Source organism: Myotis daubentonii, chromosome 1, assembly GCF_963259705.1.
Source record: "Myotis daubentonii chromosome 1, mMyoDau2.1, whole genome shotgun sequence".
NCBI lineage: Eukaryota > Metazoa > Chordata > Mammalia > Chiroptera > Vespertilionidae > Myotis > Myotis daubentonii.
In genome coordinates this window covers 97,227,303-97,253,379 of record NC_081840.1, presented here as the reverse complement: position 1 = coordinate 97,253,379, position 26,077 = coordinate 97,227,303, and the positions used below count along the sequence as shown (strand labels likewise).

The following is a 26,077-nucleotide window of genomic DNA, read 5'->3' as shown; positions in this document are numbered from 1 at the left end:
GCCGATTCGATTCTTGGTGAGGTCACATACTTGTGTCGTGGGTTTGATGCCCAGTTGGGGTACTTTCGTAAGGCAACTGATCAATGTTTCTTTCTCACATCAATGTTTCTCTCTCTCTCCTTTTCTCTCTCTCTCTAAGCATGTGCTCTGGTGAGGATTAAAAAAAAAGGTTACAAAGTTTTTGAATGAGATGATTCAAATTTTATTTAAAAATATATACATAATGCTATATATGCATAGGAAAAAATCTGAAGGAATGTGTGCTAAAATAATCACAATTATTTTTTTTTTGCTTTGTTTTGTTTTGTTAATCCTCACCTAAGGATATTGTTTTCATTGATTTTTTTTTTAAAATATATTTTATTGATTTTTTACAGAGAGGAAGGGAGAGAGATAGAGAGTTAGAAACATCGATGAGAGAGAAACATCGATCAGCTGCCTCCTGCACATCTCCCACTGGGGATGTGCCCGCAACCCAGGTACATGCCTTTGACCGGAATCGAACCTGGGACCTTTCAGTCCGCAGGCTGACGCTCTATCCACTGAGCCAAGCCGGTTTCGGCTTCATTGATTTTTTAGAGAGAGTGGAAGGGAATGGGGGAGGAGGAGAGAGAGTGAGGGGAGAGAGAGAAACATCAAAGTGACAGAGACACATGGATTGGTTGCCTCCTGCATGCATACCAATCAGGACCTGGATCAAACCTACAACCCAAGTGCATGCCCTTGACAAGGAATTGAACCCTAGACCCTTCAGTGTACTGGCATTCTAACCACTGAGCAACATCAGCCAGCTTGAGATTACTTTTGAATAGTCATGTTGTATTTAATTTTTCGCTTTTTTGTCAATTTGTTGATCCCGATAATGAACATAGATTGGCTTACATGAAAATTTTAAAAATAAGTAAAAATTTAAATGAAAACTGAAACACTTTGATTTGACCAGCAAATGATTTCAATATATTTCCTCTTATATTTGAGTTTATAATATTTTGCAACTATTAAAATCAGAGGAAAAAATAACTGGAGGCACCACCTTTTCTCCCAACCAAAGCATTAAATACAAACTCTACCATTTTGTTGGAGTTAGGTACACTTGGCTTCCCCACAGCTCTTCCAAGTTTCCTTTTTCTTCACATGGGGCGAAACCTCCCAACACTGATAGTTTTAGGATCTTAGCTGATATCAGTTTACTTCTAAAGGATTCTACTTCAGGTCCGCAGCAAATTGAGTGCCTGGTCAACAATCAAAACAAACAATGGCTTTCCAGGCCTGCAAATAAATGCTTGATTCAAAATTGCAGTGGGAAATTTGCCGATAACTTCTTTCTCTCCATTTTAGTATTCCTCCTTACTGTTCTTATTCTCATTCTTATCATATGGCAGGAGTTTGGTATACATTAGATCATTTTATCCTCATTAAACCTCTGAAAGGTTGGAATTATTAGAAATATTTTACAGATAATTCTTGGAGCAGTTTCTCAACCTTGGTACTACTAACATTTGGGACTGGATACTCCCTTGTTAGGGGGCAATCCTGCGCATTGTAGCAGGTTTAGCAGCATCCCCTGACCTCAACCCACTAGATGTCAGTAGCACTCCACTCTTCCCCCACTCAGTTGAGACTACTGAACATATCTCCAGACATTGCCCAATATTCCCAGCGGCGGGTGAGGGAGAGGCAAAATCTCTTCCAGTTGAGAACTGTCTTGGAGGTTAAGAACTTATCCAACCCTAGTCAGTTTGGCTCAGTGGATAGAGCGTGGCCTGCAGATTGAAGGGTCCTGTGTTTGATTCCGGTCAACGACACATGCCAGGATTGCGGGCTCAATCCCCAATAGGGGGCATACAGGAGGTAGCCAATCAGTGATTCTCTCTCATCATTGATGTTTCTCTCTCTCTCTCTACCTCTTCCTTCCTCTCTGAAATCAATAAAAATATATTTTTAAAAAGAACTTATTCAAGTCTCATGGTAGAGTGATCAGATTTTGAATCCAGGCTTGAATCAAAGCTATGCTTTTAACCATTAAGTGCTGCAACTGTTTTACCTCACCTTCACCTCCTGTACTCCTCCCTGGCCCCAGGCACACTGTACTCTTTATTTATTTATTTTTCAATAATGGTTGACATACAATATTACATTAGATTCAGGTGTACAACATAGTGATTAGGCATTTATATACCTTAAGAAGGGATCAACCCAGTAAGCCCAGTATATTCATATGACACCAAAAATAGTTATTCCAATATTATTGACTATATTTCCTATGCTGTATTTACAGCCCCATGATTGTTTACATAACTGCCAGTTTGTACTTCTTTTTTTAAAATATATTTTATTGACTTTTTACAGAGAGGAAAGGAGAGGGATAGAAAGTTAGAAACATCGGTTAGCTGCCTTCTGCACACTCCCTACTGGGGATGTGCCCACAACCAAGGTACCTGCCCTTGACTGGAATCGAACCTGGGACCCTTAAGTTCGCAGGCCAATGCTCTATCCACTGAGCCAGTGCTCTATCCACTGAGACAAACCGGTCAGGGCTAGTTTGTACTTTTTAATCCTTAGGCTGCTTCCATGTCTTGGCTGTTGTAAATAATGTTGCAGTGAACATAGGGCACATATCCCTTTCTGAACTAGTCTTTTGAATTTCTTTGGATAAATACCCAGAAGTGGAATTGCTGGCTCATTTTTAATTTTTTGAGGATCCTCCATATTGTTTCCACAGTGGCTGCACCAATTTACAATTCCCCCAAAAGGATACACTGTTCTCTTCCCCCATCCATAAACTTAGCTTGGAAATTTCTTCCTTTCCCCATCTGGCTTGGGCAATTCTGACCATTAATCAAAAGATAGTTGGATGTAGTTGTCACTTAAAGCAGCCCCACCTCCAAATCTTAAATTCCATAGTCTCAAGGCTCGATTCTGATCACAGCCTCCATGTCCTTCGTGGTCTTCCTCCCCCAGGCTCTGTCGGGTCAGGGCTGCCTCTGCTTGTGTGCTGTGGTATGCCTGGCGCCTAGGGTAGAGAAGAGATGCCCATATTTTCTGAATCCTACTATACTTTCTTCTCGATCTCATTAAGTCATATATTCTCTCAATCCTTCTTTTTTCCTTAGTTATTCAGTGGACAGTTATTTGCCAAATATTTACCCTATGCTATATAGTCCTTACTCTCAGAGACAGAGGATGGAGATGATTCTTTTTTTTTTTTTAAATATATATTTTATTGATTTCCTACAGAGAGAAAGGGAGAGAGATAGAGAGTCAGAAACATCGATGAGAGAGAAACATCAATCACCTGCCTCCTGCACACCCCCTACTGGGGATGTGCCCGCAACCAAGGCACATGCCCTTGACCGGAACTGAACCTGGGACCCCTCAGTCCGCAGGCCGACACTCTATCCACTGAGCCAAACCAGTCAGGGCTGGAGATGATTCTTTATACCTTAACTAGAGGCCCGATGCACGAAATTCGTGCAAGAGTAGGCCTTCATTCCTCTAGCTGTGGGCACTGGCTTCCCTCTGGCACCTGGGACCCGGACTTCCCCTCCAACCGCCCCCAGGCACCCGTAACTTGGCTTCCCTTGCAGAGGGAGGCCCCGCCCACCGCTGCAGCCCACAGGTCGTCACAGCCCCAGCTCTTGCAGCCCCTGCTTCATCCAGAAGGATGTCTGGAAGGACGTTTGGTCTAATTAGCATATTACACTTTTATTATTATAGATGGGGGCCAGTGGCAGAAAATAAATAGGCAGTTATTGTGGTAATATAGGGTGCTCTATATATTGTCGTATTTTTTTTTTCATCCAGAACAGATTCCAATTGAACCATGTTTTTTTTCCCAAGGATTCCTCACTCCCACAGCTCTCTTAACTTTTTTATACACTTGCCATGCAAACCACTAAACTTAGATTAATATGTGCTAATCTTATGGCTGGTACTCCCAAATTGCTGGTGTCCCATTTCAACTGTATTGTTGACTACTATTCTGAAAATGGAACTCTCTCCTCAAATTTCCCACCCCACCCCACCTGGAGGTGCCCTTGCCATCTGTCTGACCAGTAACTGTTTTCCCTTCTTACCTGCATGTTTGCCTTCTTACCTGCAACTGCACTCACCTTACTTCCTTCCCACCTATTTTAGAAGTCAAGATTTCCCTCTGCCTGTCTCATCTGTCTTAGCTCATGGAGTATCTTCTCTTGCCCTCGGTGATGTTGCCTTCTCTGCTGCATATAACTATGCTCTCATCTCTGCTATTATAAAACAAAATCTGTTCACAACCCTTTGTTTCTTTCCAGCTACCATGTCATCTTTCTTCCCCCTCCAAAGCCCATTCTCTAAAAGTGTCATGTTCATTCATTACCTATATTCCCTCATCTCACCAAAACCAGATTAGGGGCCACAGCCATGCCCCCAATGCCCTGTTGATGTCTCTTAGAACCTCCATGGTCCAATAGAAAAGTCAAGGTTCAATTCTTCTGTCTTAATCTCTGCATGGCATTTGCATTGGGTAGTATTAACACTCCCTCTTTTCTTGCTAGAAAAGAAACTCTATTGCTTTTTCACTTATTGGGATTTTTAAGAAATTACAGATGCTCCACATAACAAATGAAACAGCACATAAATCTATTAAGAAAAAGTGAGCACCCTCCCTGTCCTGGCTTTCCATCGTCCCATGTAAGGGATCTTCTACAAGGTCTCCACCCACAAACACTCACAGGAGAGGGGTTTCTCCTCTTTTCTCCCCTTCTAACTCCTCCCCTTCCCTTGTCATCTTCCTCTCATTTGATGTCAATTTCTTGTTCATATCCTCTGCTTGGTTTTCCTGTCAGTTATTACCCAAAGTACACCCTCCCTCTCCTGATGGTCAGTCCACATGGGGACTCTCCTCCCCTTCACCTGCTCTACCCTGGCAGAGGCCGTGTGACCTGTCTGATGGTGAAATGGAGAAACTTTAGTGGGTCCTGCTCAGCTCATCTTCTCGCTTTCCTGTGGGGAGGGTCTGCTCTATGGCTGCGCTGCTCTCACAGGGGACACATTGTCTACTTCTCATACTCAGTGTTAGGAAGACATTTTCTCTCACACTAGAATGTGTTTTCCATCCCAGCCTCTATTTAATACTAAACGTGGTTTTGGCTCCCATCTGCCTTACTGTCTTTCAAATATCTCAATTTGTTCAGAATTCAGGTCACAAAGGAGTGAGGTGACATTTGTTAAGCATCTCAGCATTTAATGAGCTGTTTCTCTCTTTTATCAGTTAGGCTAGCCCTTTGTATATTAGGTGTAAGTACTATCACTCTATCTAATGTACTGCAGAGTATATTGTCTTAAGACTTTGTTGCCGAAACCGGTTTGGCTCAGTGGATAGAGCGTCGGCTTGCGGACTGAAAGGTCCCAGGTTCGATTCCGGTCAAGGGCATGTATCTGGGTTGCGGGCACATCCCCAGTAGGAAATGTGCAGGAGGCAGCTGATCGATGTTTCTCTCTCATCGATGTTTCTAACTCTCTATCTCTCTCCCTTCCTCTCTGTAAAAAATCAATAAAATGTATTTAAAAAAAAAAAGACTTTGTTAATCGTTTTTCTCCCTTTATATGTGTCTAATTTTTATGTATTCAATTATGTTGGTCTTTTCTTTTTGGCATCTCCCATTCAGATGTTAGAGAAATTCTTCTAAATTTTCTCCTAGTGTTTTAATGCTTATATTTTGATATTTAATACATCTAAGACTTATTTGTGCATATAATTTCAATGGGGGGTCCAAATGGGTAGCCAATTATGCCAGCATAATTTCTTTTAAAAACCAATCTTTCCCTATCAAATATCTGTGGTTAAGGCCCAATAAGAGCCTCAAATTTAAGATCTCCTCTCTCAACTTATTAATTGTGCCCTTTTCCACATCCTTCAATTAATCAGTAACCTCCACCTTAGTCCTTGTCTCTCATATTTGCAGGTATCACCTGACTTCTTTCCATTTCTGAAGTGGCCATAACTTTTAAAACTCAAAGCAATAAGTATTTTTTTTTGCAATAAGTATTTTTTAAAAAATTAGAAAATAAGCAAAGGGAAGAAATTTGAAACCTCTATTATCCCAACTCTTAGGAATAACCATGTGATATATATTATTTTAGATATTTTCCCTTTTTTCCATAGTTTTTAAAGGAAGATGGCTATGTCCCTGTTGTCTTCCTTTGGCTCTTCCAAATCCACCCTCCACCACCTTGCCCTCTGCTCTCTGCCCGGGAGCTGCCCTGTGGACCATGTCAGCAGGTTCCAGGGCTCCTCCAGGAAACCTCACTGCACAGCTCTCCTTCTGGGTTCCTGTGGCTGCCCTCTCCCTTCCCCTTTGGGTCTAGGAGTGGTAACAGCTCCCCTGGTACATCACTGCGGTACCTCACTGTCCTAAGTGGTTCACCTGAACCCTACCCATAGCTCTATAAGCTTTCCTCAGTTAAACTCCCCTCGGATCATCCTAATTTCTCCTGTCTGGTTCCTGGTTGTTCCTGGTTGTTAAAAATTATTCTTGATGTAAAATATTTGAACAATGCCCATAAAGTGAAAACATCTACCTTAATCTTCAATTTCCCAATTGTGGTTCTTGCCTCAGAGATAACTATTGTTTTCAATTTGGTGGATATCTTTCCAGATCTTTATTTCTTACACTTACACATGAGTGTATAGCTAAATACAGGTTTTCATGTATTTATTGGTGGGGTGTGTGTATATGTGTGTTTACATCCGTGGTATCACACTGTACATATTGTTCCATAACTTGCTTTTTAAAATTTATGTCTTAAGGAATTTCCCACTTCAGAACAATATAAAACCTAACACTTTTTCTTAAATTGCTTAGTACGTTGTAGTATGGAGATATAACTTTATTTAAGCACTCCCCTATTGACTGGCATTTAGAGTATTTCCCATTTTTCACTCTCATAAACAACGTAACTCTGAAAATGCTCATACTTCCCTTTTAATGTTCATGGGCAATCACTCCTCGAAGGCAGAGGCTGAGAAATAAAACCCGGGCTGAAGGCGAAGTGCATTTTTGTCCTTTATTTTAGCAGGTACTCTCGAAGTTCCTCCCCCAAGGTCCATACCTTTTCCTGTGTAGATTCACATGTATATGTGATGGGATGCCCTGGAAGACTAGACACTAAGGCAATATTTTTAAGAGAGGGGGCTTTTATTTTAAAAATTTCAAGAAATAGTCTGTCTCTGGGAATTGAAGCTCTAACTTTGGGCTCTCTGTTTCATTGTAAAGTGAGTGTGAACCTCAGGCCACCAACTCAGATGTGCAGACATGTCATCAGATTCATAACCGTTTCATTTCTGTGTCAAGTCCCATCTGCCGGGCACCTGAAACGCAGTCCAGTGAGGGCTCTCCATCTAGTCCCTGTGATGCTTGCTTAGCATGGGGCCCCCTCCCCGCGGCGGGTTGCTGGTTTGTGGGGAATGCAGGGGGCGCTGGTGGGAGTGGGCTGGGAGAGGTGCGGGTCTCCTGCGCTGTCCTTTACTCTCTTGGGCCCCTGCAGGGGTGCCCGCCCTCCCATCTGGCCCTTGTGGAACTGTGCCCAGCTCTGCCCCAAGGCCTCGCCAGGCCTGGCTGTTTCCCAGCTCTCGCTGACCTCTTGGGGGCAGAGAAACATTTGGCCGCGCTCCTTGCCAGCTGGGCGTGGGCAACTGCATCAGGCTTGTCCACCGCTCTGCACAGCCTGCTTTGTGGCCGCGCTCCCACACCTCCTTGGGGCGCCCTGGGAGCTTTATCCTAAGCAAGGAGGAGTAGGAGCTCTCTCTCAGTTCCCAGGCATAGCTGTGGATTCTAGAAACCCTCACCTTCACCTGGTCCTGGGTGAGGGTGGGAAGTGGGAAGTGAGACCCATGTGTAGGGGGAACATGCATCCCTCTGGTTCGCCTGGGACGGTCCTGGTGTGTGCCTGTGTTCCCAGCATAATTAGTGATAGAACTCCCTTTCACACTTAACAGTGTCCAGCACATTAAACTATATGGCCCTCCTCCCACACAGAATCTAAGACACCTGCTCCCATTCCATCTCTCCTCCCCTCCAACCTAGAGAATCTGTATCTAATTTCGGCTTGGGAAACCTGACCTTCACCATCACATCGTATTCTTTCAAATCTAGTGTTTATGGCCTAAAATTAATGCTGTGACTCTTTCAAGGCTGGCTTTTGATACTGAAAAGTCCAGATGTTTGAACCTCCTAAAAGCATTTCCTCTGCTTCTCAGATGTAATGACCTTTCCCTGGAATGTACAATGGAGGCCTCACACTCCACTTTGGGAAAGGGCCACAGGGTAAAAATAAATTACCAGTAATGGAAGACGCATTGCATAGGATTCTAAAACCTTACCTTACCACATCCCCCCTCCCTCTTGTAATCCCCCCGAACCTACAAAGAAAGTTGACTTCTTATTAGAGGTGTTCTCTGCTACCACACTCCCCAGGGCATACAAACTGGACCTAAACCGGGTTCTCTGGGGAGTCAGTTCCACTGCAGGGAACCTGCTGGGCTGCTGGGCTAGGGCCATCTAGGGTGACTTTAACCACACAGGGGACAGGGGCCCGTTCTGATCATTAGCACCCTGCAAAGGCCCAGGAGTTAGACTCAACCCTGGGGAGAGGGAGACTCTGAATGGAGTGGGACTACCCTGAAATAACTGGAGTGACGTTTTTCCAATCCAGTGGAATGGGACCACAGAATAGAAACTAAGTAGACTTGTGAAAAAGTAAAGTTACATTTTTTGCATATTTGAGGTATGGCCCAAGCCTCACTGACCCTACTGCATATAAGGGTTCATGTGGAATTAATAATAGTAGTAGTAATAATAATAACAATAATACAGTCTGCTCTTCATATCCATGGGTTCCATATTCTCAGACTCAACCAATCATAGATTTCAAATATGCAGCAAAAAAAGTTACATTTTTGCTGACGTCAACTATGTAGACAGGCCTAGGATGATTATGTCTATACTGAGCATGTACAAACTTTTTTCTTGCCCTTATTCCATAAACAATAAGTATAACAACTATTTATAAGTAATCTAGAGATGATTTAAAGTATATGGGAGGGCCGAAACCGGTTTGGCTCAGTGGATAGAGCGTCGGCCTGCGGACTGAAGGGTCCCGGGTTCGATTCCGGTCAAGGGCATGTACCTGGGTTGCGGGCACATCCCCAGTAGGAGATGTGCTGGAGGCAGCTGATCGATGTTTCTCTCTCATCGATGTTTCTAACTCTCTATCCCTCTACCTTCCTCTCTGTAAAAAAATCAATAAAATATATTTTTAAAAAAAGTATATGGGAGGATGTATGTACATCATATGCAAATTAGTACCCCATTTTATATAAGGTACTTGAGCACTCACGGATTTTGGTATCTGAGGTGGGTCCTGGAACCAAGCCCCCATGAATACCAAAGGACAATTGTAATATTTATTGACTGCTTACTCTGCACCAGGCTTTGTTCTAAGGGCCTTATATGTTATGCTGTAGATACTATAAGTTGCCCAATTTTACAGAAGAAAATTGAGTCACAGGCATTAAAAAATTGTCCTAGGTCAAAGTACACATCTGCTCTATAGACTGATAAACCCTAGGATGGATTTAGAGTAGGTCACTCCAGGACATGAGAAAACTGGTGTGCAGAGATGAGGCAAACTTCTTAGAAATTGTTGATTTAGAAGCAGTAGTGGACCAAGATGAGACTTCATTAGAAAAAAATGCAATAGTTTGAGAATCAATCAGGACAGCCAGCAAAAGGAAGGAATTTAGGAGTAAGAAAAGGAGAATTTAAAAGCTCTTCTGGGAATTCCTAAGTGACCTGAGCATTGTCCTGGGAACAGACAGGCTTTGTAGCTTGTAGCTCAGAGCTTCACACCCTAGACTCCAGCTCTGACCACCAGGTAGAGGACCCCAGGCTGCAGGCAGACTGGCACCCCCTTGACCTGCTTTGATTTCCTGAAGCCACTGCAGACAAGCTGTGCATGGGCAGAAGATTCCAGTTTCCAAAGCTGGAGGGCAAAGCACTCTCAATCCCGTAAAGGATGAAATTTTTGTTTTGTGTAGTTTTTGAAACAACCTCTAAATGTTTCTGGAAGAATAAGTGCCTACTTTGCTTCTGATTGGGTCAGTGGGAAATGGAATATTTGGCAGTCACACAGGATCAAAGGTGAATATGGGGACTTAGTAAGTTGGAAGGACTTTGAAAACTGCAAGGGTGTTAAGTAGTTGATCCAAAGGGGCTCAGCTTGCCCCCCTTTCTTGGCCAAGGCGCAGCGGGAAATGCAGGGGGGAGAAGGCATGGCTGGACCCGCAGGGTGAGGAATCTACTTGCATCACATGCTCCCTTTGTGGAGAGGCAGCCGCTTGTAGCTCCACACTCCCAATTCACTAATAATAGCCCCAGGTAAGTGATGCAGCACAGCTCTCAAATGGGCCTCCTCAGAGGAGAAACGGCAATGCGGGAGAGAAGACCCCAAAGGTGCCTGCGCTTATTGGCCTGGGGCATCCTCAGTGTCCCCTGCATCCAGTGAGGCACCGGAGCAGCTGAGCATTTTCCTGTGTGGCTGAGAGCAGTCAGTGTGCACCCAGCATAGAGAGCCAGAGGATGGCAAGAGGGTGCTGAACCAGAGCCAAGGGAGGCCTCCCCAGAGGCCAGCAAAGTCAGGTTTCTTCTGTGGATGTTGAAAGTTCCACACTCCCATTTCCAGAGTTTAGATGCAGCACCAGGAAAAAGAGGGGGAAGCCTCAACTGTTATTAAATCTTAATCTAATTGGCTAAGATTTTATTTTCTCACCTTGCAGAAATGAGTGGTGATGGTCTGAGACTCTATATCTATCTATATCTATATCTATATCTATATCTATATCTATATCTATATTTATCTATATTTATCTATATTTATCTATATTTATCTATATTTATCTATATTTATCTATATTTATCTATATCAGGGGTCCTCAAACTATGGCCCACGGGCCACATGCAAATACAAATATTGTATTTGTTCCTGTTTTGTTTTTTTGCTTCCAAATAAGATATGTGCAGTGTGCATAGGAATTTGTTCATAGTTTTTTTTTAAACTATAGTCTGGCCCTCCAACGATCTGAGGGACAGTGAACTGGCCCCCTGTTTAAAAAGTTTGAGGACCCCTGATCTATATCATCTATCTATATCATCTATCTATATCTATCTATCACTGTTACAAAAAATGAAGTAAAGTTACATTTCTTGTACACCTGAGTTTCAGGCCTGAGTAATTTGATACCCACTCTGTTGATCTGAGGAAGTTTTCTAGAATAGGCCTGTTTGTGCCATGAAAGGAGAACCTGTTATACTAGAAAGAACTGTGTCGTAAGTGTTTCCCTCCACGTCCTGCGTGGTTCAGGGTTCAGGTCTGGAAGAGGAGCCGCACACAAATGAAAGAGAAAAGACAGGAGATAATTTGGGAATATTGGGGGCCAGGCGGCAAGTCCAACTCAAGAGGAAGGACTTCCACTGTGCTCAGGCCTCACCAAGCTTTTTATAGTGAGCGGTAAACAAGGTAGTGGTTACCATAGTTACACTGTTCTTGTGAGTTTCACTTGTTTTGACCATGGTTACACTTCCTGCACTTCCTCAGCCCATTAGCTCCCCAGATAAGATCTAGGGAGTGTTTATAAGGTCAAGCTTAATTATGCTAAGAGGACTGTGCCCTCTAAGCTGGGACTTTTTTTGACTTTGCCAGCAGGTCAGTCCGAGGCTTAACCCTATATCAGTTTCCCACAGAACTGGGAAGTCACCCCGAGCTGGAAGGCAGATGAGAAGTGTTCTGGTTTGCTAGTGCCTTGTGCATTCAAGCGACTGCATTCTTCTTGATTTGGGGTGTGAGGGGTGGGAGAGTCTTGGCTCTCTGTGAATGAAGGCAATGCTGGTTCCTTGGTCAAGAATTTTTACTAGCATTTTGCTTGTTGTTTGCAGGCAAGAAACAAAGAGAAAAGACAAAAGTGTCTGCTTTTGAACAAGACTTTGAGAGAGCCCTTTGGGTAAAGGACTGTTGGCAGAGATGCTGACAATCTTGTGCAAGAGCAGCAGACAGTCTCCTTCAGGCAGCAGGTACCCAACTGGAGCGAGGGGCATGGAAAGGCGAACATGACAGCAGGAAGACTTGGCCCTGGAGGCTACAAAAGGTAAGAATGGAAGACACTGAGACCTGGAAATCTGCATTACATGTAATAGGTGTGAAGAGCTGCATGATATTTGGCTGTAAGAACATCCAGTTTGGCCCTAGCCAGTCTGGCTCAGTGAATAGAGTGTCAGCCTGCGGACTAAAGAGCCCCGGGTTCGATTCTGGTCAAGGGCACATGCCTGGGTTGCAGTCTCAATCCCCAGTAGTGGGTGTGCAGGAGGCAGCTGATCAATGATTCTCTCTCATCATTGATGTTTCTATCTCTCCATTCCTCTCTGAAATCAATAATAATAATAATAAAAAAAACATCCAATTTCTTTACTTTTCTTTTTTTTTAATTAAATCTTTATTGTTCAGATTATTACATTTGTTCCTCTTTCCCCCCCCCATATCTCCCCTCCTCCCAGTTCCCGCCTCACCCTCCGCCCTCACTCCCCACCCACTGTCCTCATCCATAGGTGCACGATTTTTGTCCAGTCTCTTCCCACATCTCCCACACCCCTTTCCCCCCGAAGAATAGTCAGTCCATTCCCTTTCTATGTCCCTGATTCTATTATAATCAACAGTTCATTCTGTTCAGCAGATTATTTATTCACTTGATTCTTAGATTCACTTGTTGATAGATGCATATTTGTTGTTCATAATTTGTATCTTTACCTTTTTCTTCCTCTTCCTCTTCTTAAAGGATACCTTTCATCATTTCATATAATCCTGGTTTGGTGGTGATGAACTCCTTTAGCTTTTCCTTATCTGTGAAGCTCTTTATCTGACCTTCAATTCTGAATGATAGCTTTGCTGGATAAAGTAATCTTGGTTGTAGGTTCTTGGTATTCATCACTTTGAATATTTCTTGCCACTCCCTTCTGGCCTGCAAAGTTTCTGTTGAGAAATCAGCTGACAGTCGTATGGGTATTCCCTTGTAGGTAACTGAGTTTCTTTCTCTTGCTGTTTTTAAGATTCTCTCTTTATCTTTTGCTCTTGGCATTTTAATTATGATGTGTCTTGGTGTGGTCCTCTTTGGATTCCTTTTGTTTGGGGTTCTCCGCACTTCTTGGACCTGTAAGTCCATTTCTTTCACCAGGTGGGGGAAGTTTTCTGTCATTATTTCTTCAAATAGGTTTTCAATATCTTGCTCTCTCTCATCTTCTGGCACCCCTATAATTCTGATGTTGGTACGCTTGAAGCTGTCCCAGAGGCTCCTTACACTATCCTCGCATTTTTGGATTCTTTTTTCATTTTGCTTTTCCGGTTGGGTGTTTTTTGCTTCCTCACATTTCAAATCATTGACTTGATCCTTGCGCTCCTCTGGTCTGCTGTCGGGCGTCTGTATAATATTTGTTATTTCAGTCCGTGTATGCTTAATTTCTAGTTGGTTCCCCAACATAACATCGAGGGTCTCATTAGTTTTCTTGTAGATCTCATTAAGTTTATCAGCGGCTTCTAAACAGTTCTTGAGAGACCTTAAAAGTGTGGTTCTGAACTCTATATCTTCCATTGACAATTTTGTCCTGTTTCTTTGTCTCCGCATTTTGTTATGCTTCCTTGGTACACCCCCTAGTGGTCTTTGTTCGCAGTCTTATAGTTAAATCTTGATTGTTGTAGCTAATTCCAGGGAGGGTTTGACCTCCAGGCCAAGTGGCTATGAGAATCAGCTGTGTCAGCAGTGAGAGAACTTCTGTCCTCTAGGGAGGTGCTAATCTAGCCTTTGCCTGAGGCTATCCGGCAAATGCCTCTGTGCAGGGCTTGGGCGGGGCGGGTCGCACAGGATCAACAGGGTGGGCCGGAGAGAGCAGTTATGGCGACTCTCAGTCCTGTCCCCAGGGGCTGTGCCTGAGTCCCAGCACCCGCTGCAAAGCTCAGAGAGGAAGCTGCACTCGCTCTGACCGAAGCCAGACAGTCCCGCTTCTCCCGTTTGAGTCTGGGTCCCTAAAGACTCGCCTGTATCTGGTGCTCAGAGTCTGCGACTCCCTCCCGATTGAAAACGCCAACCGCGCCTTCCGCCCTCTGCCGCCAGCCTGCTCTGCGCACTCTGCACCTCAGAATTTGACTTCAGCACTGCGCCTCCTCTGAGTGTCCGTATGCATTTCTCTTTCCTCCTAGTTGTAGGACTTCCACTCAGCCAGCGTTCCTGTGGTTCTGGGTGATGTCCCTTCCGTTTTTTGGTTTCACTTTTGAAGTAGTTGTTCAAAGCAGCAAACTCCGGCGTTAACCTATGCCGCCATCTTGGTTCTCCAACAATCAAGGTTTAACTATAAGACTGCCAACAAAGACCACTAGGGGGTGCACCAAGGAAGCATAACAAAATGCGGAGACAAAGAAACAGGACAAAATTGTCAATGGAAGATATAGAGTTCAGAACCACACTTTTAAGGTCTCTCAAGAACTGTTTAGAAGCCGCTGATAAACTTAATGAGATCTACAAGAAAACTAATGAGACCCTCGATGTTATGTTGGGGAACCAACTAGAAATTAAGCATACACGGACTGAAATAACAAATATTATACAGACTCCCGACAGCAGACCAGAGGAGCGCAAGGATCAAGTCAATGATTTGAAATGTGAGGAAGCAAAAAACACCCAACCGGAAAAGCAAAATGAAAAAAGAATCCAAAAATGCGAGGATAGTGTAAGGAGCCTCTGGGACAGCTTCAAGCGTACCAACATCAGAATTATAGGGGTGCCAGAAGATGAGAGAGAGCAAGATATTGAAAACCTATTTGAAGAAATAATGACAGAAAACTTCCCCCACCTGGTGAAAGAAATGGACTTACAGGTCCAAGAAGTGCGGAGAACCCCAAACAAAAGGAATCCAAAGAGGACCACACCAAGACACATCATAATTAAAATGCCAAGAGCAAAAGATAAAGAGAGAATCTTAAAAACAGCAAGAGAAAGAAACTCAGTTACCTACAAGGGAATACCCATACGACTGTCAGCTGATTTCTCAACAGAAACTTTGCAGGCCAGAAGGGAGTGGCAAGAAATATTCAAAGTGATGAATACCAAGAACCTACAACCAAGATTACTTTATCCAGCAAAGCTATCATTCAGAATTGAAGGTCAGATAAAGAGCTTCACAGATAAGGAAAAGCTAAAGGAGTTCATCACCACCAAACCAGGATTATATGAAATGCTGAAAGGTATCCTTTAAGAAGAGGAAGAGGAAGAAAAAGGTAAAGATACAAATTATGAACAACAAATATGCATCTATCAACAAGTGAATCTAAGAATCAAGTGAATAAATAATCTGATGAACAGAATGAACTGTTGATTATAATAGAATCAGGGACATAGAAAGGGAATGGACTGACTATTCTTCGGGGGGAAAGGGGTGTGGGAGATGTGGGAAGAGACTGGACAAAAATCGTGCACCTATGGATGAGGACAGTGGGTGGGGAGTGAGGGCGGAGGGTGAGGCGGGAACTGGGAGGAGGGGAGTTATGAGGGGAAAAAAAAAGAGGAACAAATGTAATAATCTGAACAATAAAGATTTAATTAAAAAAAAAAACAAAACCTTGATTGTTGTAGCTAATACCAGGGAGGGTTTGACCTCCAGGCCAAGTGGCTATGAGAATCAGCTGTGTCAGCAGTGAGAGAACTTCTGTCCTCTAGGGAGGTGCTAATCTAGCCTTTGCCTGAGGCTATCCGGCAAATGCCTCTGTGCAGGGCTTGGGCAGGGCGGATCGCACAGGATCAACAGGGTGGGCCGGAGAGAGCAGTTATGGCGGCTCTCAGTCCTGTCCCCAGGGGCTCTGCCTCTCTGAGTTCCAGCACCCGCTGCAAAGCTCGGAGAGAAAGCTGCACTCGCTCTGACCGAAGCCAGACAGTCCCGATTCTCCCGTTTGAGTCTGGGTCCCTAGAGACTCGCCTGTATCTGGAGCTCAGAGTCTGCGACTCCCTCCCGATTGAGAACAACAACTGCGCCCTCCGCCACCAGCCCGCTCCGCACACTCCGCACCTCAGAGTTTGACTTCAGCACTGTGCCTCCTCTGAGTGACCGTATGCGTTTCTCTTTCCTCCTAGTTGTAGGACTTCCACTCAGCCAGCGTTCCTGTGGTTCTGCGTGATGTCCTTTCCGTCTTTTAGTTTCACTTTTGAAGTAGTTGTTCAAAGCAGCAAACTCCGGCGTTAACCTATGCCGCCATCTTGGTTCTCCTACTTTTCTATCTGAAATAAAATATGGCTTAATGGTCATTGGTTTGCTACAAGGCTATCCTGATCAGTCATTTTTGGAAGGTTGTGCCTCCAGCATTCCTTCAGATACCCGAATCTCACAAATAGAATCTTGAGCAAAAAGGCAAATGGTTTGGGGTAAGGCGGTTGGTATAATTTTGAGAAGTCCCCTCCACCACTGCTTCTTTTTTGTTTTTTAAATATATTTCTTTATTGGTTTCAGAGAGGAAGGGAGAAGGAGAGAGAGATAGAAACATCAATGATGAGAGAGAATCATTGATCGGCTGCCTCCTGCACACCCCCACTGGGGATTGAGCCCGCAACCCAGGCATGTGCCCTTGGCCAGAATTGAACCTGGGACCCTTCAGTCCACAGGCCGACGCTCTATCCACTGAGCCAAGCCGGTTAGGGCTCCACCACTGCTTCTATGCCTTGGATTCCTGGCCAAGTGTGCCCTGGCCAGGGGAGGAGCACAATGCTGGTGAGAGCACATGCTTCGTCACTGTGAGGTCCTTCTCCAGCTGGCGCGGAACTGGCTGCCAACAGACCGTTCTTTTCTACTGAGCTACCTGCTTCTGGTGTTGGGATACATACTAGGATTGGGGAATCTCGTGGGCATTCGTCTCCTGGCTTACTTATATCCTAGAAAAGGAATTCCTTGGTCAGAAGTAGTATTATGTAGGAGACCATGATAAGAGTGTAAGGCACCCAGCAAGTCCATAGAGAGAGTTCTGGTGGCAGCATGACGACAGCCAGGGAAACAAATCCAAATCCGGAATAAGTGCCTGTTCCAAAGAGAAAAATTTTGGCACCTACCCTGATGGAATAGGTCCAATGTAATCAGCATGCCACCTGTTAGCTGGCTCCTCCCCAGAATTCCTCTCTGCACTAAATGGCACTGCCAGTCACTCAGTTGTTCAGGTCAACATCCTCCTAATCCTCTGTCTTTTTTCCTTTCCTTCACAGTATTTACTACAGAAAGATTTAGACAGCACGTGATAAAAATGAGAACTATACATACATTTTTGGATTAAGTGTGGCTAATTGGAAAGAGTTTAGCCTTTGGAGCCCAACAGACTCTGTTACTTAGAAGTGGCATGATCTGAGGCTAGCTTTTAGGTTTTCTGAACCTGTTCTTTTACTGGGAAAGTGACAGTTATAGGACCTATCTTGCAGTGTTGTTAGGAGAATTAAGTGACAAATGTATGAGAAGCAACCCCCCACACAGACTGATACATACCCATTATTGTTGGCTCTCTTTCCCCTACTTCCATGGGTTATTGTCAGATTAAATATGTAGAGAGGCTAAGACAAAATAAAACCAGATTGGAGGAACATGCTGGGTGGAAAATCAGATTAAAGCTGAAAAGTAAGAGGTAAATATATAAAATGCAAAAGAAACGGCTTTACTTCAAGTATACCACATAAACAGAAAGAACTGCTATTGAGAAGGCTGCCCAACAAAGGGCAGGCCAGACCTTCATCTTGCCAGAGCTACCCCTTTCTATAAATGATCAATTTACTAAAGCCACGATCTTACATGCTGTAGCAAATAGAATTTTTCAAAATGGCAATTGACATCATCACAATGGCCACATTAATGTGGAAAAGGGGGGAAAAGGAAAAGATTGTTATGAGTGTAGAATGTTTCTTTAAAATGTATATTAATTAAGGAATTCCATTGTCATTTAGAAATCAAACTACATGGGTTGCATAATTTACTCAATTAGATTGGAATTATATCATTTGCATTTTTTAGCAATTACACGTTGATACGACCCAAACGATCTGGTTGAGAATCAGCGTTTGGATATAGAATTGGTTGATTCCAGGGATTGTTAGGTCAATAATTAACTCTATTTCTCATTCAAATTTAGATCTGAAGAGTCACTAAATCAAAATTTTTTAGCCTATCAACTGCAGTTCTGTGGACAACTAGCTTTTGCATCCTTTGATCTTCTAGACCTAGCATTCTAAGTGACTCTACTCCCTAGGGGGAGCTCTAGCTTAGGTGTCCCTGTATGGAACTGCTATAAACCTAAGTGTTCAATTTGATACTTAAGAATCTTTATAAAGAACTTTGTGCTTGTGTATGTAAAAAATACATACCTCCATACAGTAAAAAGTGAATGTGCATATCTTTCCTTTTCCTTCACCAGTCTCTCTTCCCAGAACAAAACACCTCCAATCATGTAACATATATATTGAGAGTTTTTATATGATTATACTTTTTATACACATATTACTCAACAAATTGATTTTTTCAGTTAACTGTGATAAATATTCTTATAAACATATTTTTAAATTACTTTTGCTAATGTTTTTATAGGACAGAAGAAGTGAGAATGAGGGATCATGTAAGATAGTCATGTATAATTATGATTGGCCTAACTGGTCTCCAAAAGTTGTATCAGTTTACACTCCAGCCAACAGTGTACATGACAGTTCATCTCCCCAAACTTTAGCCCCAAGTGTATTTCAAATTTAAAAACATTTATTTCCATATAATAGGTGAATATAATTAATATTTGACACATTGAATTATGGTATTAAGAGTGTTTACCCCAAAGGCTCACAAGGGCAGAGACCATCTACACTAATAAAAGATAAAGATGCTAATTGACCATACCTTTGCTATGCCCTAAGCCACACCCACCAGCCAATCAGAGCGATTATATGCAAATTAACCCAACCAAGATGGTGGCTGGCAGCCACGGAGCTGGAGCAAGCAAGAGGCTTGGCTGCCCGGGTGATGGAGGAAGCCAAGCTTCCCACCTGCCCTGAGCCGGCTGTTGCCTCCACTCATGGCAACAAAGTTTCAATTATAGAAGACAAATAAATTCCAGATACCTGCTTCCAGCCAGCCTCCACTGGGAGCTTGGGTGGCTGGGGGCTGTGGCCAGCCTGCAAACAGCCATCAGCCCCTCACCCAGGCTGGCCACACCCTCATGGGGTGAGGGTCCCTGCTGGGGGGTTTACCCAGCCTGAAAATGGCCCTCAGACCCTCACCCAGGCTTGCCAGGCACCCCAGGGGGGACCCCTACCCTGAAAGGGCTATGGCCAGCCTGCAAACAGCCATCAGCCCCTCACCCAGGCTGGCCAGGCACCCCAGAGGGGATCCCACCCTGAAGGGCCTGTGGCCAACCTGCAAATAGCCATCAGCCACTCACTCAGGCTGGTCACAACCTCAGGGGCTGGGGGTCCCTGCTGGGGGCTTGGCCAGCCTGCAAACAGCCATCAACCCCTCACCCAGATTGGCCAGGCACCCTAGCAGGACCCTCCCACCCTGAAGGGGTTGTGGCCATCCTGAAAACGGCCTTCAGCCCCTCACGTAGGCTGGCCAGGAACCCCAGGGGGGATCCCCACACTCAAGGGGCTGTGGCCAGCCTGCAAACAGCCATCAGCCCCTCACCCAGGCTGAACAGGCACTCCTATATAATACTCTAAAGGGTAATATGCAAATTGACCCTAACAGCAGAACCACTGGGAATGACTGGTCACTAGGACACACACTGACCACCAGGGGGCAGATGCTCAATGCAGGAGCTTCCCCCTCATGGTCAGTGCACTCCCACAGGAGGAGCTCTGCTCAGCCACAAGCCAGGCTGATGGCTGCCGACTATAGCAGTGGTGGTGGGAGCCTCTCCCGCCTCCTCAGAAGCGCTAAGGATGTCCAACTGGAACTTAGGCCTGCTCCCCGCTGGCAAGTGGACATCCCCTGAGGGTTCCCGGGATGCCAGAGGGATGTCTGACTGCCAGCTTAGGCCTAATCCCCCAGGGAGTGGGCCTAAATCAGCAGGTGGTCATCCCCCGAGGGGTCCCAGACTGCGAGAGGGCACAGGCTGGGCTGAGGGGACCCCCCCCCCAGTGCACAAATTTTTGTGCACTGGGCCTCTAGACTAATCTAATAAAAGAGAAACATGCAAATTGACCATACCTCTGCTACACCCACCAGCCAATCAGGAGCAAATATGCAAATTAACCCAACTAAGATGGTGGTTAATTTGCATACTAGGCACCAGTGGCCTGGGTCCGGGAAACATCACAGGGCACCCAGGTCACTCCGAGGTAGGCCCTGTGTGGGCCCTGAGCAGCCTAGGAAGGGCCTGAGCCTGCAATCAGAGCTGAGGGGGCACCTGCCCAGGCCTAAGGCTCCTCCAGAGGCTTGAGGCCTGGGTAGGCGATCAGAGTGGGCTGGGGGTCCCCTGCCCAGGCCTAATGCCCCAGCCAGAGGCCTGAGGCCTGGGCAGGGGCGGAGCTGGGGATTGGTGTGAACTGCAGAGGAAACACCTTTTCTGACCGCTCATTGGCTAAGCTCCCTGTATGCCACTGGTAATATTCTTAGTAACTTGGGTAATAAGAATCCAAGAAGGTGATGTAAGGTTTTTCCACCTCACTCCTGGAGAAAAAAATGAAGGTCTGCTGCTGGAGGGCTAAGAAATGTTATATCCTGCCCTAGCCGGTTTGGCTCAGTAGATAATGCCTCAGCCTGCCCACTGCAGGGTCTGGGTTCAATTCTGACCAAGGGCATGTACGTAGGTGGCAGGCTCCTCGATGGCCAGGGCCCAGGTCAGGGCTCATGCAGGAGGCAACCAATCAAAGTGTCCCTCTCACTTTGATGCTTCTCTCTTTCCCTTTCTCTGCCACATTCTCTAAAAGTCAATGGAAACATATCCTCAGGTGAGGATAAAAAAAACAATAAAGAAATGTCATATCCTATGAAAGACACATCTTAAAAATGCCTAAAGAAAGTTGTCATTTTTTCATGGTGAAGGGACTGGAGTCCATGTTGATGAAAACACCTTGGTGGCTGCGGTGACTGGCAGTGGCTGCAGCAACGGGGTGATGGGGCTGGCGCCTTCCCCTGATCAGCCTGGTCGCCTCCACAAAGGGAGGCCAGATTGTAGCTTAGGCCTGCTCCCCAAGGGGAGCAGGGAGCTGGCCTAAGCCGTTAGTCGGACATCCCCTGAGGGCTCCCAGTCTGTGAGAGGGGGCAGGCTGGGCTGAGGGACCCCCCCCCCCCAGTGCACGAATTTTGTGCACTGGGCCCCTAGCAAATTATATATTTTTAAATTTTAATAGAATGTTCTCACCTTTAACATCAGATTTATGATATTCTCATCTTTTCTTACCATAATGATTCTATGTGCCTTCATTTTAAATCTAGAGTATAAAAGAATATAATTTACTTCTCTTGGTTTCCTTTCTTTTAAAGTAAGCGTGCAGGGGAAGTTATGTTCTAGTTGCTACAAGCATGCAAAGTTATTGAGTTAGGGATCATTTTTTTAGGTTCTGTGTGAACTTGGACAAGAGTAGGGAAAGCACCTTGCAGGTTCCACTTGTTTCATTTGCCCTCTGCTGGCTGTTCAGAAGAAGAACAAGAATGATTAGAACTATTTTCTCTGATCCTGTGAGGTTTTACTTGTTTGTTTTTGTTTTGAAAAATCGAAATTCCAATTGAACTCCCTAAATATAAAAATGTTAAAAGAAGCAGTCATGTGAGTTTTAATTAGATTAATTTGAATTACTATGATTGGAGATAAGGCATGGAGGTAGAGGAAAACCTTCTTGACCTCTTGTCACATACATCTTACTGTTTAGTTCTTCAAGTATGAATTTTCTCAGATGTATAATTGTAGTTACATCATCATAAGGAGTAGAATGGAACCCTGCCAATCTGGGACCCCAGAGCTGAAATCATCCTGAAAGACTGAAAAAACAAACAAACAAACCAACAAACAAGTAGGTACCTTCTACTTATTGCCAGACCCATTAATTCAACAAAATGTAAAAGAATGTTTTCAGAGTCTCCATTTTACTTACAAGTTCTATGCAATACCTACTCCAGGAAGTCCTCAAACCTTGGGAGCATTATAGTAACAATTTATTTAAGAACCAATTGCCTCAAGTGCCTGGTTTGTTTGGGAGAGGTACACAGGACAACAAAACACAAATAAGGGAGGTGATAGTCCCTGCCACTAGCCTCCACTCTTCACAGATGCTGTTTTCCTGTGTCAGCATCCTTTTGCTCTTCTTCTGGTAATACCTCCACTATACCTTTGGGAAACTGCCATTGCTCTTCCATGTGACCCAAACTTGGCCACTTCTTCTCTGGGATTTTATATGTTAACTAGAGGCCTGATGCACAAACTTCATGCAAGAGTAGGCCTTCCTTCCCCTGGCTGCTGGTACCGGCTTCCTTCTGGCACTCAGGACCTGGGCTTCCCTCGTAGCCCCGGCTTTGTCTGGAAGGTCGTCTGGAAGGATGTCTGGCCTAATTAGCATATTATGCTTTTATTATTATAGATTAGAGGCCTGGTGCATGAAATTCGTGCATGTGTGTGGGGAGGGGTCCCTCAGCCTGGCCTGTACCCTCTCCAATCCAGGACTCTTGGGGGATGTCTGACTGCTGGGTTAGGCCCACAGGGATCAGGCCTAAACTGGCAGTCAGACATCCCTCTTGCAATCCAGGACTGCTAGCTCCTAACTGCTCACTTCCTGCCTGCCTGATAAACCCTAACCACTATGCATGCCTGCCTGATCACCCCTAACCCCTCTGCCTGTCTGCCTGATTGCCCCTAACTGCTCTCCCCTGCCTGCCTGATCACCCCTAACCGCTCTCCCCTGCTGGCCTGATCACCCCTAACCGCTCTCCCCTGCCGGCCTGATCACCCCTAACCTCCTCTGCCTCGACCCCCGCCGCCGTAGAAGGACGTCTGGAAGACGTCTGGTCTATCTGGTATAATTAGCATATTACCCTTTTATTAGTATAGACTAGAGGCCTGGTACACAAAAATTTGTGCACTAGGGGGGGAAGGGGATCCCTCAGCCCGGCCTGTGCCCTCTCGCAGTCTGGGACCCCTCAGGGGATGACCACCTGCTGGCTTAGGCCCTCTCCCCGGAGGATTGGGCCAAAGATGGCAATCAGACATCCCTCTGGAAGCCTGGCAGCTTGGCAGCCCTCGGGGGATGTCCACTTGCCAGCGGGGAGCAGGCCTAAACTCTAGTCGGACATCCTTAACGCTGCCGAGGAGGCAGGAGAGGCTCCCACCACCACCGCTGTACTGGCAGCCATCAGCCTGGCTTGTGGCTGAGCAGAGCTCCTCCCAAGTGAGAGCACCCTGACCACCAGAGGGCAGCTCCTGCATTGAGCGTCTGCCCCCTGGTGGTCAGTGTGTGTCATAGTGACCAGTCATTCCCAGTCTTTCTGCTGTTAGCATCAGTTTGCATATTACCCTTTTACTATATAGGATAGAGGCCTGGTGCACAGGTGGGGGCTGGCTGGTTTTCCCTGAAGGGTGTCCCGGATCAGGGTGGGGTCCCACTTGGGTGCCTGGCCAGCCTGGATGATGGGCTGATGGCTGTTTGCAGCTGGTCACACCCCCTTCAGGGTGGGGGTGCCCACTGGGGTGCCTGGCCAGTCTGGGTGAGAGGCTGAGGGCCGTTTTCAGGCTGGTGGGTGACTGAAGCTCCCAACCTCTCCTTTTTTTCTTTTCTTTTTTTAAATTCTGGGATTTATTTACTTTCTATCGCTGTCACTGGAGCTGAGAGCCAGCTTTAGCTCTGAGGCTCGGCTCCAGCTCTGAGACCTCGGCTGCTGAAAGCAGGTTTCTGGGGTTTGTTTAGCTTCTATAATTGCAACATTGTTTCTTAGAGTGCAGCTCAGAGGCTGGCAGTGGCAGGCGGGGAACCTTGGCTTCCTCCATCACTGGAGCAAGCAAGCCTCCTGTTCGCTTCAACTGCCTGGCTGCTGGCCACCATCTTGGTTGGTGGTTAATTTGCATATTGCCCTGATAAGCCAATGGGAAGTGTGTCAGAGGTACGGTTAATTACCATGTTTGTCTATTATTAGATAGGATGCTGGGAGAGAGCAGCTTTCTCCTTCTTCTAGGGTCACAAACTTGATATTATAGAAGCTTGAACTGTCCATGATGTTCTTCTACTTCCCCCACCCCTACCCAGGATAGCAGACATGAAGTAATCAACTACATAACATAAGGGAAAGTGATGTGTGTCACCTATGGGTCAAAACCTTATTATATTTGCTGGTTTTACAATGTTCCCCATCATCCAGAAAGTCGCTGGCTGATATAATGGTGGAATATCTTTTTGAACATTGGGTTACAGCTAGGTGGCAATATCTTGCAGGGCTGGGACAATGTTCTTCTGGATAATATATGTGCTATAAATCAGTATCCAGTATGTGATGCCGTTTCTCCCATAGCCAGGATTCACAGGTCCAGGAATCACCTCTAGTGATCCACTAGCAAAATTTTTTCTTCCTGTCTATGATGTTATGCTTTGCTCATCTGGAGCTCTTTGTTCTAAAGTTAACTATGCTTCCACTTGGAGACACAATGATTCCACTGAACTGGAAGTTAAGACTTGCCTGAGTCATTTTTCTTAGCAATTCATTATGAGTAGTACATGGAGTCATTTTTCAATGAAGAGGGACCCTCCTTTCCTCTCCATTCTATCTCAAAGAAATTCTCCTGTGTGAAATTCTCCAGTGGGAGGTATGGATGATACCAGTCTCCAGAGATTTTGTAAGCTTGTCTCTCTTTCTTATATTTCTTGGTCTATTCCAGTTTCCAGGTAGAGTGACCCTGTGTTGATATTGCCATTTTAATGAAAACCCTCACCTAACTTTTAACATGCACATTGCTGAGCTCTTGAAAGGCAGGTTGTATGCAGTTCCTAGAATTTTGAAAATTGCTGGGTACTTTTTTCACCGTTGGCAATCACATAGCATTAATAATAATTGTGTTTTTATGTGGGTAGATATAGCATTTTTATGAAACCTCCATATTGTAAGAGCACTGAGTCTAAGAGTTTAGGGAAAATATCTTTAACAATATTTTAAAGAAGAAAGAAATTAGTTTTTTTTTGTATTATCACTTTCCAGAAGTCATTGTTTAAAGAGTTATCTTATTAAAATAACCACAAGATGGCATCTGTTTTCTATTTTAAAAATCACAGTAACTAGGGCTAAGAATTCCTTTTCTCCTTCATTTGCAGTTTGCAAAGTATTAGTTATAGCTATCTCTTGAGCTTTTCATGTATTTCCTGTAAATCTAGTGATATTTGTATTACATTTAAAATCTGTAGATAGGGTAACTGGTTTGGGAATTTCACTTGTTGAACATATTGAATTATGGGAGAATGGCTCATCTGGTCTCTTGGACATTTAAGATGAAATGTCAAAGTGAGGGGGTTCACAAGTACTCTCTAAGGAAGCAAATCCAAATACAGGGCATCTTACTGCCCATCTTCATGGTATTTTTTTGAGCACAACATCAGCATATCCCCGCCAAAAAACACACAACCACGGAATGTCTACAATTGCTCACAAATCAGTCACTACAAAGTGCTAAATTCTATGGAAAAAACATGTGTACGTCAGGATCAGCCTTTATCTACTCTCCTTATTTTAAATCATTGATTCTAGATTATTTTATTAATTAATCTAGTTACCTAGATTACTCATGTTTGTGTGGGTCAATCAAAAAAGATTGCCAGTCCGGCCCGTGTGGCTCAGTGGTTGAACATTGATCCATGAACCACGAAGTCACAGTATGATTCTGGTCAGGGCACATACCATTATTGCAGGTTTGAACCCAGTAGGGAGCGTGCAGGAAGCAGCTAATCAATGATCTCTCTCATTTTGATGTTTCTATCTCTTCCTCTCCCTTCCTCTCTCTGAAATCAATAAAAATATATTTT

The 26,077-nt window shown here is 44.7% G+C and overlaps 1 protein-coding gene across 1 annotated transcript in view; it reads left to right on the top strand.

Annotated features, from left to right (window-relative positions):
* LOC132230780 (uncharacterized) overlaps nt 1-6,007 on the top strand; it is a 54,571-nt gene extending 48,564 nt beyond the window's left edge. The window contains exon 3 of the mRNA XM_059688812.1: nt 5,946-6,007. Coding sequence (XP_059544795.1) covers nt 5,946-5,973 — 28 coding nt within the window. The 3' untranslated portion in view covers nt 5,974-6,007. The remainder of the gene's footprint in view (nt 1-5,945) is intronic.
* Nucleotides 6,008-26,077: the final 20,070 nt, after the last annotated feature.